This window comes from Sciurus vulgaris (genome assembly GCF_902686455.1).
Source record: "Sciurus vulgaris genome assembly, chromosome: 11".
In the NCBI taxonomy this organism is placed as follows: Eukaryota; Metazoa; Chordata; class Mammalia; order Rodentia; family Sciuridae; genus Sciurus; species Sciurus vulgaris.
In genome coordinates this window covers 103,478,804-103,494,085 of record NC_136472.1, presented here as the reverse complement: position 1 = coordinate 103,494,085, position 15,282 = coordinate 103,478,804, and the positions used below count along the sequence as shown (strand labels likewise).

General features: G+C 37.6%; 1 protein-coding gene and 1 long non-coding RNA gene across 2 annotated transcripts in view; one reads left to right on the top strand and one right to left on the bottom strand.

Moving 5' to 3' along the window:
* The window catches only part of SLC35F2 (solute carrier family 35 member F2), a 57,141-nt gene that overhangs the window by 34,191 nt on the left and 7,668 nt on the right, over nt 1–15,282 (top strand). Inside the window, exons 2-6 of the mRNA XM_079101630.1 lie at nt 6,710–6,885; nt 8,912–9,039; nt 12,310–12,469; nt 13,278–13,434; nt 13,974–14,026. Coding sequence (XP_078957756.1) covers nt 6,710–6,885; nt 8,912–9,039; nt 12,310–12,469; nt 13,278–13,434; nt 13,974–14,026 — 674 coding nt within the window. The remainder of the gene's footprint in view (nt 1–6,709; nt 6,886–8,911; nt 9,040–12,309; nt 12,470–13,277; nt 13,435–13,973; nt 14,027–15,282) is intronic.
* Nucleotides 6,164–15,275, bottom strand: LOC306638369. The gene is made up of 3 exons (XR_013757484.1): nt 14,280–15,275; nt 9,678–9,733; nt 6,164–6,237 (listed from the first exon to the last, which is right to left on the bottom strand). It is a non-coding gene; the product is annotated as an uncharacterized lncRNA (long non-coding RNA).

Below are 15,282 nucleotides of genomic sequence, written 5' to 3'. Positions count from 1 at the left end.
AGGCCCTAAAACCAGTCACTTCACTCCAGATTAAATGATTGCTTTAAACTCTAAGACACAATAGAAAGTCATTATATTTTCAGTGCACTCTGAAGTCACAGTTCCCAGAAGTAAAAGCAACTGACTGGAATCTCTCCAGATGCCTTAGATGTCCCCATCAGGCAGTCCTGAGTGCTGGGGAGATTATATTTTAGCACATCTGCAACTCATTTGCACAGGTTTGTTAAAACCTAGAAAAATAGATATCTAAATCAGGAGATATATACGAGAATGTTTGTAGAGGCATTGTTCACAACAACAACAACAAATTGGAAAACAACCTAAAAATCCGTCAATGGGAGAACAGATAAAGTGTGACATTTGTATAGTGGGTTCCATGTGGTAGTGAAAAAGAAGGATGGATGATACTCTCAAACAATGTTGATCAAAACAGCAAGTTGCAGAAGTATACATATACAGTATGATGCCATTTATATAAAATTTAAAATAAACCAAAGCAATGATATTTGCTTAGGGATATTCATAGTAATAGAAATGCATGAGTGTAATAAATATCAACTTCTGTAAAGTAGGTACCTCTTAGGAGGGCTCAGAGATTGAGGAGAATGTGAGAGGTGTGTTGATATTGCTAATTTTTATTTCTTAAGCCACCTGTAGCTACCTGGGTGCATATTGATTATATGTTATATAATTGGTCTATATACCTGCATATCTATAGATTCAACCAACCAAATTTTGTGAAAATATTTGGGGAAAAAATTGTGTCTGTACTGAACACATTCAGATTTCTTTTCTTGTCATTATTCCTTAAACAATACATACATTATAACACATATTTTACTTTTTTTCTTTTTGGTGGTATTAGAAATTGAACCCAGGACCTCACACATACTAGGCAAGTGCTCTACCACTGAGCTATATCCTTAAGTTCCATATAAAGTACTTAGGTTGTATTAGGTATAATAATCTAGAGGTGCTTTAAGATATACAGGAGGATTGTGCTTGGGTTATGTTTGAATACCACCCCATTTTATATACAGTATTGAATATTTATGGATTTTGATAGCTGTGGCTGATCCTGGAACAAATTTCCCATGATACCTTTGTTATATTTTAAATATCTTAGAATATTAAAAAATTAAAAAATTAAATAAGCCATGAGGGAGTAATGCCAGATAAGGCTGGAGAGCCAGGCGTTGGTCAGAGTGCGTGCTGTCTTGTTGGCTGCTTAAACTTGGGCTTTCATGGAGGGGCAGAGGGGAACCACTGAGAGGTTTTCCACAGGGAGTGACCCCTCCAGATTAACATTCACAGCCCGGACTTCCACCACAGTGTGGAGACTGGATTTGGGGAGCGTGGGAGGGCAGCAGGAAGAGTGGGTAGAATAAGTTGCTGCAGTCCAAACTACAGAGCTTGCAGCACCCTCTTCTCTTGGCTTTAGGTAGTCTTCCTGCCTCCCTGGTAAGCCCTTCTCTGTCTCGATTCCTCTTCTCCTCCTCAGATGTCACTTTGCCACCTTCATGCTCATGATTCCCACATTTATATCTCCAACTCGGTTCTTTCCCCGGCTCCCAACTGCCTACTGGACATTTCTTCTTGGCTGTCTAGTAATTACACAAAATCCAGTATGTCCAAAATGGAGTTATTATCTTCTACATGTGCCTTTTCCTCCTGCCTTTGGGATCTTGATGAAATATATTGTTTTCTAACCAGTTTTCTGGTCTAGGAATTCAGATTTTATTCTAGACTTTTCTGTCTCTGTTTTTTTTTTTTTTTTTTTTTTTTTTTTTTTTTTTTTTTTTTTTTTTCTGTCTCTGTTAACTTGCTTCTTTAATTGGTTTCTGTGATGGGTAACTTTTTGTTGCCATGTGCTCTGACGTATTTGGGACCCAGGAATGCTCCATTCCTGCCTTGCTGATCACTTCCCTCCTTTCTATTTAGGAGATTTCAGTGTTTTCACCACCAGCAGGATAAGACACCAACATTAGAGCATTTTTCATCCTTGACCCTTCTTGATCTGCTTTGGGCTGGCTTTTCCACACTCACCTGTGGCCATTTTTCCTTATACTCTGTGCTGTAGCAACACCAATCTACCTGAAATCCCTGAATGTGCCACAGGTTTAGTGCTCTGTGCCTTGATATCTAGTACTTCTGCTGTGAATGCCTTTCCTTATTGAACTTCTCTGGTGAATTTTTGTGTGTGTGGAATCAAACCCAGATCCTCTGTATTCTATGCAAATCCTCTGCCACTGAACTGCAGCCTGTCTCTGGTGAACTCTTGATGGTCATCCTCAGTAGACCCAGCCTCTCAGGACAGAGGGTGCCTATTTATTTTTGCATCTTCATGGCCTGGCATATGGTAGGTACTCTATAGATTACTTAGGGTCCTCTTACCCAGCAAGCTTCATCTTCCTTCTTTTTGTCCTTGTTTGTGGTTAGTTGCAAATTACTGCAACAAACATTACAGAGAAAAGAATACATTGTCAACTGTTAGATATTCTGTGTTCTCTTTTTGCTTAGCAACTCTGGATAAGAAGTACATGTTTAATGAAATAAAAGAAATGAACGAACAAAGAAAATATTTTTTAAAAAGTAAGAAAGGGTGACAGTATAAAGTTCTGATGCTAGAAGAAACACTAGAGGCACCTAAAAGAAAATAATTAGAACTGGGAACAGGGGGGTGGCCCCCTACCATGCCAGCTACTTGGGAGGCTGAGGCAAATTCGAGGCCAGCTGTGCAACTTAGCAAGATCCTGTCTCCAAAAAAAAAAAAAAAAGGTTGGGAATTAGGTCAGTAGTAGGTCACTCCTGGGTTTAAGCCCCAATACTGCAAAAAGGAAAATTACACATCCAGTAATTTAATAGAAATTCATATATCAGATTGGATCCCTAAGGCACCTCATCTCCTCTGTGAACTTTCCTTTGGCAGCTATATATAACATTAGAAGGTTGAACTGCATCAGTGGTTTCAATCTGGTTCCCTAAATGCATAGCAATTCCTAGATTCCACGATAGAGACTGTCAAATAATTGGTCTGGTTTGGGTCCTGGGAATCAGCATTTTATTCTATTAGTTTGTTTTTTGCTGTTGAAGATTGAATGTAGGACCTTCTGCATGCTAAGCATGTTCTCTGCCACTGGCTCTTTCCCTAGCTAATAGTACTTTTTAAAACAGCTCTCCTGTTAATACATCCAGGGTGGAGAACCAGTGAGAACCAGTGAACTAGATGAACTCTGAGGTTCATATAATAATGAATTCACATTTTTACCTTTTTTTTTTTTATACGTTCAAGGAAGTATTTTTTTTTAATAGTCTTTTTTTTAATTGTAAACAAATGGGATACATGTTGTTTCTCTGTTTGCACATAGCGTAAAGGCATACCATTTGTGTAATCATACATTTACATAGAGTAATGTTGTTTGATTCATTCTGTTATTTTTTCCCTTCCCCCCACCCCTCCCACCCCTCTTTTCCCTCTATACAGTGCTTCCTTCCTCCATACTTGCCTCCCTCCCTAACCCTAACTCTAACCCTAACACTAACCCTTCCCTCCCCCCATTATGTGTCATCATCCACTTATTAGCGATATCATTCGTCCTTTGGCTTTTTGAGATTGGCTTATCTCACTTAACATGATATTCTCCAATTTCATCCATTTGCCTGCAAATGCCATAATTTTATCATTCTTTATGGCTGAGTAATATTCCATTGTATATATATACCACAGCTTCTTTATCCACTCATCAATTGAAGGGCATCTAGGTTGGTCCCACAATCTGGCTATTGTGAATTGAGCAGCTATGAACATTGATGCAGCTGTATCTCTGTAGTATGCTGATTTTAAGTCCTTTGGGTAGAGGCCAAGGAGTGGAATAGCTGGGTCAAATGGAGGGTCCATTCCAAGTTTTCTAAGGAATCTCCACACTGCTTTCCAGAGTGGCTGCATTAATTTGCAGTCCCACCAGCAATGTATGAGCGTACCTTTCTCCCCACATCCTTGCCAACACCTGTTGTTGCTCGTATTCTTGATAATCGCCGTTCTAATTGGGGTGAGATGGAATCTTAGGGTGGTTTTGATTTGCATTTCTCTTATTACTAGAGATGTTGAACGTTTTTCCATATGTTTGTTGATTGCTTGTAGATCTTCTTCTGTGAAGTGTCTATTCATTTCCTCAGCCCATTTGTCGACTGGATTATTTGAATTCTTGGAGTAGAGTTTTTTGAGTTCTTTATAGATTCTGGAGATTAGTGCTCTATCTGAAGTATGATTGGCAAAGATATTCTCCCACTCTGTAGGCTCTTTCTTCGCATTGCTGATAGTTTCCTTTGCTGAGAGAAAGCTTTTTAGTTTGAATCTATCCCAGTTATTGATTCTTGCTTTTATTTCTTGTGTTATGGGAGTCCTGTTAAGGAAGTCTGGTCCTAAGCCGACATGTTGAAGATCTGGACCTACTTTTTCTTCTATAATCTGCAGGGTCTCTGGTCTGATTCCGAGGTCCTTAATCCATTTTGAGTTTAGTTTCGTGCATAGTGAGAGATATGGGTTTAGTTTCATTCTGTTGCACATGGATTTCCAATTCTCCCAGCACCATTTGTTGAAGAGGCTATCTTTTCTCCATTGCATATTTTTGGCCCCTTTTTCTAGTATGAGAGAGTTGTATTTATTTGGGTTTGTGTCCGTGTCCTCTATTCTGTACCATTGATCTACCTTTCTATTTTGGTACCAATACCATACTGTTTTTGTTACTATTGCTTTGTAGTAGAGTTGAAGATCTGGTATTGCAATACCCCCTGTTTCACTCTGTCTGCTAAGGATTGCTTTAGCTATTCTGGGTTTCTTATTCTTCCAGATGAATTTCATAATCGCTTGCTCTATTTCTGTAAGGTACGTCATTGGGATTTTAATTGGAATTGCATTGAATTTGTATAGCACTTTAGGTAGTATGGCCAGGAAGTATTTCTATAGAGAATATTTTAGATAAAAGTTGTAGTGTTCTCAGCCCTGGTTCCTGACCCTTCCAAGAACTGTCTGTGCTCATCATCTCTTAATTTTCTTCCTTGTGGTTCTTTAGGCATTCACCCATGATGCCTTCTGTTTATCTTCCAAACATGTGTAAGTTTCCCTGATCCCTGAGTATTTCAGTCAGCTTTTTTGCTGCTGTGACTAAATGATTTGACCAGCACAATTATAGAGGAGGAAATGTTTATTTGAGGGAATACAGTTTCAGAGATCTTAGTCCATAGAAGGCTGACTCCATTCCTTGGTGCTCAGGTGAGGCTGAACATCATGTCAGAAGAGTGTGACAGAGGGAAGCAGCTCGCATCATTAGGAAGAAGAGAGTCTCCACTCTCCAGATACAAAATAAATACCCCAAAGCCATGCCCCAATTCCCAGCCTCCAGCCACACCCTACCACTTCAATTAATCCCATCTGGGATTAATTCACTGATTGGGTTAAGACTCTTACAACCCAGTCATTTCTCCTCTGAACCTTCCTGCATTGTCTCACATGTGAGCTTTTTGGGGACACCTCACATCCAAACCATAACACTGAACAAGACAATAAAAACCCTGTCCTCAACACTGCTGCCTCTTCTTTGAACTCTTCACCTGTCCCTTTTCTCCTCCCTTTCATCACTTTTAAAAACAGCTATCTGTTTGGTGCATTCACTTGCAGGTCTTCTGTTCTCTCAACCCACTGAAATCCCACTTCAGACATTCCCACCAACAAAAGTTTTCCTTCAAAGATCCAGCAGCTGCTGAGTTTCCTTAGCCATCATGTCACTCTCTCTACATTCTGACACTACGTATTTATTGATGATCTCTTCCTTCTTAAAATTTCTTTTTCTATCCTAACTTCTGTGTCATGGCATTCTCAGAATTTCTTATCTTTCTCTAACTATTCCAACCCATTGGGAAAATAGGGAAGTGTATCTTTGGGCCGACAAAGTAGTTTATTTACATTCTTTCACTTAACAAATATTTATTTTGTGACTAAAAAGGGCCAGTTATCTATTGCTACATAACAAATTAGCATAAACTTCGAGGCTGAAAACAACCCATATCTATTATCTCACAGTTTTTGTGGATCAGGAATCTGGACACTGCTTAGCTCTGCCTTCTGCTTCAGGGTCTCTCATGAGTCTGCATCATGGTGTTGACCAGATTCAACTGGGCTAGGATCCACTACCAAGCGCCATGATTCAAATGTGCGGGCAACATTGACAATCACTGCTTCTAGAAGGGCAGTTGAAGAAACAAAGTATTCGGAGAGTGAAAGGATGACAAAATGTCAAATGCTTACTGAATAGAGAGAATTTAAAACTAGAGTTAAAACTGAGTTTTTTTTTTTAAAAGTCACACACACACATACACACATCAAATGGCATATGACGTAGCTTAAGTAAGTCAAGTGATCACTGAATGGATGATCAATTAAATGGCAAAACATTTCTTCATGAGACTGGGGGGGTCAGAAATGTAAAAAAAGAATAAAAATGTAGTTGCTCAAAAATCCAACAGTTTTACTTTTGTGCACATGTAGTAAGCGATATAATGAAATAAGGAACCATTTGCAATCATTTATCATTTCCCTTTATGTTTTGCAAGTTGTGTGTGTGTGTGTGTGTGTGTGTGTGTGTGTGTGTGTGTGTGTGTGATGGATATAACTTACTTGCAAGTTATTCTGATTTCCTCTTTTATTTTCTAGGAATATTTTGAAAACCATTGCTCTGGGCCAGATGTTGTCCTTGTGTATATGTGGGACAGCCATCACCAGCCAGTATTTGGCAGAAAAGTACAAAGTGAACACCCCCATGCTTCAGAGCTTTATCAACTATTGCTTACTGTTCCTAATTTATACAATGATGCTGGCATTTCAGTCAGGTAGGTCAAATGTGGAAATTACCTTTTCAACAAAATTACCTTCATAAAGATGTCCTGCTTTTAGACTCTTAAAAAATAAAACAGTGCAAAATCAAGAAAAGAAAACTGTAGCTGTGGTTATAAAAGTTATTAGAAAAGCATGACATTTTTAAAGTAGTGACTAGAAATGTATGTGTAACTCTCTGAAGTTGATTAAAATTGAGTATGTAGCACCAACTATTTGTAACAGGGTGGAAATTGTAAAAAAAAAAAAAGCGTAACTGTTGGATTTCATTTTTTCTTCATTTCCTATCTGGTTGATAAAATTAAGAGCCAATATCGGAAACACTTGAAAAGTCAAGAACTTCACTTTCCAAAATATGTATTTTCAGCCAAGGGGAGAATGCTGCATACAGCACAGATTGCATGTAGATCAAATCTGTTTTGAGAGTGACAAAGATGATAACTTGGCAAGGATTCAACGTCATTATCACTAGCTGACCAAGCTACTTTAGCACCGTCAGAGAATTGTTGAATTATTGTTTCTAGCTAGTTACACAAAAAATGGGAAAGATTAGGCTGTGTGTGTGTGTGTGTGTGTGTGGTGTTGAGAATCAGATCCAGGGTCTTGGTCACACTAGGCATTTGTGACCATTGAGCTCCACCAGAGCCCCAGGCATCATTTTTGATTGCTTAACTTGTTTGTTATGTATGAACTTAGGGAAGCCTCATAGTTCAGTGTTACTATTATCTTCATTTAACAGAAGAGGAAGCAGAGGCCTGTAGCTTAGATAACTTGCTTTAGGTCATGTTGGCAGTAACTGGGGGAGCCAGGAATTCAACTAGGCAGCCTGTCCCAGAAGCCATACCCCACCACCTCTCTGTATTAGAGGCTGCTTGTTTTGCAGCCCTAACGTCCTTCTCACAAGAAAAGAAGAGCATGGTATTGCCAAATCAATTAAATAAGATTCAGTTCAGGAGCATGAAGAAAGTGGGTAACCCATCTGACTGGGTTTCATCGTATTTTTAAAATTGCCAGTGTGGCATTTGTTAATCCACTTTAACAATGAACCTTAGTGCATTGATATTCTTATGTGTCAGGTTTAATGATTTTTTTAATAGAAACCAGTTGTGAGAGGGGAAATCTTGTTCAGGGGCAGGGGAACACCACATTTGGCAAGAGTTTTAGGAGGTGGAAGCAAAACCAGTACATGGTTAATAGACCTGGACCTTTCTCTTTTCTGAAGCTCTGGACTTCAGGAAGGCGGTGTGATTCATAAATGTATCAGTGAGGCCACCTATCAGTGAGGTGCCTTCCATGGATCTTACCTCGAGGAAGACTTATTCTGTCTTCAGGGTGTTCCTGCCAGTTGGGTTTTAATGATGTTTATTTGGTTATGATTCTCACTAGTTTTGTTTCTTCATAGGTCCTTCCCATATGCATACCAACTCTACATCTCCTATGTTGCTAGATTCTCCAAAATATTGGCTCTTTGTTAATATGAATAAATAAGATTTGGGGAAATAAAAGTTGCTTGTTTAGTAGTATGGCTGTGCCTTTTCCTAAGCTTACCACTGGCTTCCTTTTACTTGACAATTCATCTCTTTCAAAATAAAGACCATGTGCAGTTTCCTTTGAAGGATCCCATGAATGGAGGTTAAATACCCAGTTAATCCACAGGAAAACATTTCATTTCCTAGAATAGTCTGTAACTAGTCAGAAATAATGACATCCATGCTTGTATCTGGATCTTGTACTTCTTTTACAACAGGAAAGGGAATTTAACCACGTTTCTTTCAATTTCTTTCTGGGGCTTTCATTGAGTTCTTGGTCTATGGTGACAGGTTAACTTGAGTATCATACTAGAAAAAATCTGATTGACTTTGCTAAGTTGGTGCAGGAGTTTGGACTCTGGGTAATGAAACTTAGGTTGGACTACTTTCAAAATGCACAATATACCCTGGCTTGGACTCTCTGATCTTCAGATGAATGTGTATTTTTATTATTCTCAAGCAATATACACTAACCCAGTGTTCTTTCAACTAGGCAGTGATAATCTTTTAGACATCTTGAAAAGAAAATGGTGGAAGTACATTCTGCTAGGACTGGCAGATGTGGAAGCAAATTACCTGATCGTCAGAGCATACCAATATACCACACTAACCAGCGTCCAGGTGAGAGGGAGCCTTCTGACTGCTGTAGCTTCAAGGGGAGAACATATGCTTATATGTGCTAATTTTATTGAAATCTGTTTACTTGAAGAAAAACCTAAACACAGGTGGATGTTATCTGTTTTCCAGTAGAGCATATGTGGTAAGGAGTAATGTCTGGAATTAGTGAAAATGTATACACATTAATCATGTCCTAAACCACTAATGCTACAGCAGATTAGAACAATTCCTACCAAATAAGCATAAATATTTAGTTGGCAGTTGGTGCTGTGATGTTGACAGGAGTTCTGTTTTATATGTTGTTCAAACATGAAAGTGGATATACCTTTGTACAACAGAAAAGTTGGGGGTTTGCAAGCAAAGGAACCTACTGGAAGGAGTCTATTAAACAACTTGGGGAGAGATGGTAGCCAAAGGTAAAACTGTCATCCCTATTTCTTTATTAGTTTTACTCTTGGGTTGAAAGAAAAAGTTGAGGAAGACTGATTTTAGTTGTCTTAATATTAGAGGATGCAATGTATCAACACTGACTCACCTTACTAGCAACAAAATGTTTTATATATGGAGAGTAAAGTGAAATTGACTCCAGTGCTATGTTTAGACTTCACAGTTCTATGAATTTATAATTCTTGATACATCACCTTTCTCACTATGCATAACACAGAAATGTTCTTATGAGATGTCCAAATTTTAGGACCTGTGGAAAAATTAAAGTGAAATTAAACTCATTTCACTGGAAAAGGTAAAGATTGATTAAAAATGTATTTTTTTCTATGTGAACATACATTGAATGTTATTCCTAGAATGTGTTTTATTAAGCACTTTTTTTTTTTCTCTCTGTAACATTGTGCTAAGCATTGTGCTCAGCAAACCTTAGTTTTTTCATTGGTATAGTTTAAAGTTCCGAGATAGGAAATGATTTGTTAAGACAGACATTGTTTAAGTTAGTGTTTTTGTTACTGTGACCAAAAACCCTCACAAGAGTAGTTAGAAGAGGAAAAAAGTTTATTTTGGCTCACAGTTTTGGAGGTCTCAGTCCATAGATGACTGACTACATAACTCTGAGCCCAGGGTGAGGCAGAACTCATGACAGAGGAGCATGGCAGAGGAAAGCAGCTCAGGTTGTGGCAACAGGAAGCAGAGGGAGCTCCACTGGGTCAAAATACATACCCCAAAGTCATGTCTTCAGTGACCTATAACCTCCAGCTATACCCTCCCTGCCTACAGTCACCACCAGTTAATCCATATCAGTGGACTAACCATCAGGCTACACTCTTAACCTAATCATTTCACCTCTGAATGTTCTTGCATCAACTCACACATGAGTTTTTGGAGGACACCTCATACCTAAGCCATAAGAGACACCATAGGAAGCACACACAAAAAACAGAATTTCACACAATATTATAACCAGAGTTACATAAAGGAGGAAGTTTATCACAAGTAGGAGTGAGTTTATGTAGAAAATGGCATATTCTAGTCATATCTACCCTTATAATCTCATACATAGTTTAATTACTAATTTCACTTTTCAGAAACTTTGATATCTGATTAGTAATGATAAAAAGATTTTAATTGGTTCAAGGTCTAAACGCAGTTAAACAAAACACCAAAATTGCTACAGGTAGAGCAGATTCAAGTTTGATTTTATTTATTTTTTTATTTTTATTTATTTTTTAAAATTTATTTTTATTGTAAACAAATGGGATACATCTTGTTTCTCTGTTTGTACATGAAGTAGAGGCATACCATTTGTGTAATCATACATTTACCTAGGGTAATAGTTTTTGACTCATTCTGTTATTTCCCCCCACCCCCGCACCCCAAGTTTGATTTTAATATACAGTTTTTGGATAGGGAGTCTTCTGTGATAGTTGTGAGTGAAATTTTTCTCCCCCTTTTTTTTTTTGGTTTAAGAACTCTAGTTTAGATTTTGTTAAGCCATGATGGCTGGGTTCTGCTGTTGTCTTCCGGGACAGGCTATTTTCATTTGTATCATTTAATGGTTTGTTATTCAGGCAGGCTCAATAAAGCACTTAGGAGATTAGAGAACTGCAGCTGGAATAAATAACAAGGCAAGGTGCCCATTTCTGCACTTGGTGTGTTGGATTCCAGTGATGATACTACAGTGAAAAGCAGACAGGATCAGATAGGCTGCTGGAGATTTATAGAGATTTGCCTCATCTATGACTAAACAGATTCAGAGGGAATCATGAACAAGACTTAAACAACCAAATCAAACCAAACAGATCAACCAAACCACAAAATTACAGGGTAAACCAAAATCCAGCAGTTTCAGGAATATTTTTTAGTGTAAGGCACACACACACACACACACACACACACACACACACACTTGAATGAATCAAGAATCACCTTGAATATATTTTATCCTTGAATTCACATAATTTTGTGAAATTAAGAATTAAATAAGTATGATCTCTATTTTTCTTTTATCTTGCAAATAGTTTTGGATTTGTTATAATTTTGACACTCTTAGTGTCCCTGAGACACTAAGAGATCGACCATATCAGGGGTCCACGAGGGTTTTCTGGACCTAGGATCAACAGGTGATGGAGGAGCATATGATGAAAACAAGCAAGAGTATGAACAAACCTTTGTCTCATGTGATGGGATCAGATACTCATCAGGGAGAGGTTTCTGCTTGCTCTATCAATGTGACTTTTACTTTTCTGTAGCACTTTCCCCTTTTGCAATTACATATCTGGCTTTGTGATTTTTTTATTCCATACCTGTCTACTTTGTATAACTTCTGAGGGCAGGGCTTGTATCTATCTTGTTCACCTCTGTAGTCCTATCTCCTCTTGCACATGCAAAATGCTTCTTAAGTATTTGTTGACTGAGCAAATAGACAAATGCAGGAAGGAAAGTTTGCCTGCTGGATTTAAGGATAAACACAAGTGGGCATGTAGAGGTAAATTGCATATACCCCTGAATAGAATTCTTAGGTTCCGCAACCAGCTCTCCCATTTTTGACAATATGGTTTTGGCCAACTCTTTTCTCCTTTCTGTGCTGTTGTTTTCTCATGTATAAAATGGGATTATAATTCCAAGCTCTCAGGGTTGTTGTAAGGATTTTAAAATCAGTTGAGGTAAAACGCTTAGCATAACAGGACTAGCAATACTAAATGCTCAAGAAATACTGCTTCTTATTCTTACTTCTTATTTTTACTTAATTATTTTTACTTAATTTACTTCCACTTTTTAACTTATGAGAGACATTTGAAGCTGCTTATTTTTCTTTCCTTGAAGCTTTTGGATTGCTTTGGGATTCCTGTGTTGATGGCTCTCTCGTGGTTTGTTCTTCATGCAAGATACAGAGTGATCCACTTCATTGCTGTGTTTGTCTGTCTGTTGGGGGTAGGAACCATGGTCGGTGCAGACATCTTAGCCGGGAGGGAAGACAACTCGGGTAAGATCATGTGTGTTACTTCTTCGTAGTTCAGTCACAGAAAAGTCTTGCTCATGTTTTCACTTTTAGTTTTGCAGAGATACAAGTCAAAGGCAGAAAACACATTCTGGTTAACTATCATTTACATTTTATTTTCAGCTGTACTTGTTTGGTGTTTTGTAACCATTTCCACAAAATGATCTTCCTGTTCCCACTGGCCCGCAGTCCTTCCCTGCTCCGTCACAGTAAATACTTTGTTTTTATCTCATAAGAGTCATTTCTTTGCATATTTGCAATCACCTTCTTTTGGTTTGAACATTTGGATTAGTTACTGGAAAATCTATTGTAGAGACTTGTTTTTCTGTTTTTATCAAAAAGGAGACATGGTGTTCACTGGTGACATCCAAAGTCACTGTAGATGACTTTGGTGAAATTTAGACTTTGTGTCTGATTTAGACAAGAAAGTATAAAATCTAAATAAGGTCTGAATGCACCGGATTTCAAGTGTCTCCTTGGATTAAGAGAGAAAAGTGCCTTGCTTTCCATACTTCCTGACCTGTAGTTTTTAATATGTTCTTTTCAACAAATTTCATGAATTAGTCAAGTTATTGAATCATTTTCTGAGGTTTCACATTATGGCATATAATACCATCTTCCAGTCTCTTAGTCTCCTGAGGAGTCAAAATATGAAAACTTTGCTACAGCGAGAATTGTATGAACTTCTAGAAGCCAGGGTTAAATAAAATCTTACTTAAGTGAGCACGAGTCAGACAAAGCCCTGGTTCAGTTATTGACAGTCTATTCCTTTTTGTGTCTTGCCTGTCTGTAGGGAGTGACGTGCTGATTGGTGACCTCTTGGTTCTGCTTGGAGCTTCCCTCTATGCCGTTTCTAATGTGTGTGAAGAATACATTGTGAAGAAGCTGAGCAGACAGGAATTTTTAGGAATGGTGGGCTTATTTGGAACGATTATCAGTGGCATACAGCTGTAAGCTTCTAAGATTTTTCTTAAGAACAAACTAAGCAAATATATCATAGATTGCTATCTGATTCCAAATATTCATTTGCTCATTTAAGCCCAAATTCACTTCTGAAATAAAAAATCTGATAAAGCTCTATTAGAGGATTGTTAAAACATCAAGATTATGTCTTATTTTCTTATGTGTGTGGGATTCCTGATTACAATGTTGTGGAGGCATTGACAGTAAGAACTTTTCTTTTTAAATTATTTCCGGAAAATATTAACACATTAACTTTCTAAGCTTGTTCAAGGGAAAGCAGTATGCCACGTTTTCCTTCCATACCTGACTGCTGTTGAAGACCACTTGTAAGGGAGTCTGACATATCTTTATGAACTCCTTTGGTTTTATTCTCTGTCATTTTTATTGAAGATAATTACTTCCTAAGAAAAATTCAAAAGTCAACATAATTCCTTACTTTTAGCTGAAGTATAGCAACTAAACTACTTATGAAGTAGTAAAGAGTAATATGTGACTCTCTCTCTATAACCTCTTGTTTTTATCTTAGATTGATTGTGGAATATAAGGATATTGCCAGCATTCACTGGGACTGGAAAATTGGTATGTGAATTAGTAATTCTGTCATTGGTGTTCTGTCTGTTAACTGACAAAAGGCACACCAAAAAATGAACACTTCATTTTAATGATATTTATGTATCTTTGTAAAATCACACTGATGATAAGGGTTTACATTGATTTTTTTCTGAGAATTGATAGATGAACCCTTATAAAAGTTAATTTTTAATCTTTAACTGCAAGAATAGCTTTTTTTTTCTTCTTAAACTAGGAATTCTGAACAAGACTGATGACTGACCTTTGTCACACTAGCTTGCAATTAGTTCTGTATTTAGGTCCTCAAACGTGTGAAGGTTGCCATCTGCTTGATATAATTTGTGAAGCATTAACTGGAAGCATCTGAAGGTTGTGTAATCATTCACCACCTCCTTTTGCTCCTCTCATCTGACATTGCTAGGTGTCTGCACCAAAATAAAGCCAAAACAAAACAAAACAAAAAATGAGGAAAGATTTGAACCTTATTTAATGACAGGTAGAAAGAAATTAAATAGTACATAATGTCACTGAAGATTGTGTACCATGCTTGAATAACTTAATACTTAGTTCAATTAAATAACAGAGATTGTGAGAGAGAGAGAGAAAGAGAGAGAGAGAGAGGGAATATGAATGTAGGTATTTGTACTGAGCATGGCATGAGATTAAAGAAGTACATACAAAGCAGAAGCATTGCTATTGTGATCAACATTCACATGACTAGCACTGCCCCAAAGAGGATAGTTACATTGTGCTATCTTGAAGCATTTAATTTAATGTGATGTACAACATACAAAGATCTCACATCTGTCTTTGTGTTCTAAAAATACTTTATTCTGAATCCAGTTACACAACCATACCCCACTGACCAAACAAATAAAAGGAACAAAAGATGAGTGATTTTTCTTGACATATGACATTGATTCTGTTTTTATTGACCTTTATCACAGAATCACTTTGCCCTGGGAGAGTGGATAGGATAGCAGAGGGTGATAAGAGCTGTTGACTCAGTCACACTGTAATCAAGATTTTATGGCCTTCATCATTTAACACCCTATTAGATTTTTTAGGTCTGTCATCTACATGACAGCTTGTTATTTTATTATTAGTTTCCAGAGAACTTTGCAGTCTCATTTGCAATGCTGACCATTAGGATAGGTTTTGTAGATAATGTGTTAAAGAATCAGGGAGTTTTATGTGGCAGCCAAGCTTAAGCCACTTTGTCTTGTGATTTCTCCCCATAATATTAGATATTTCATTTTTTCACA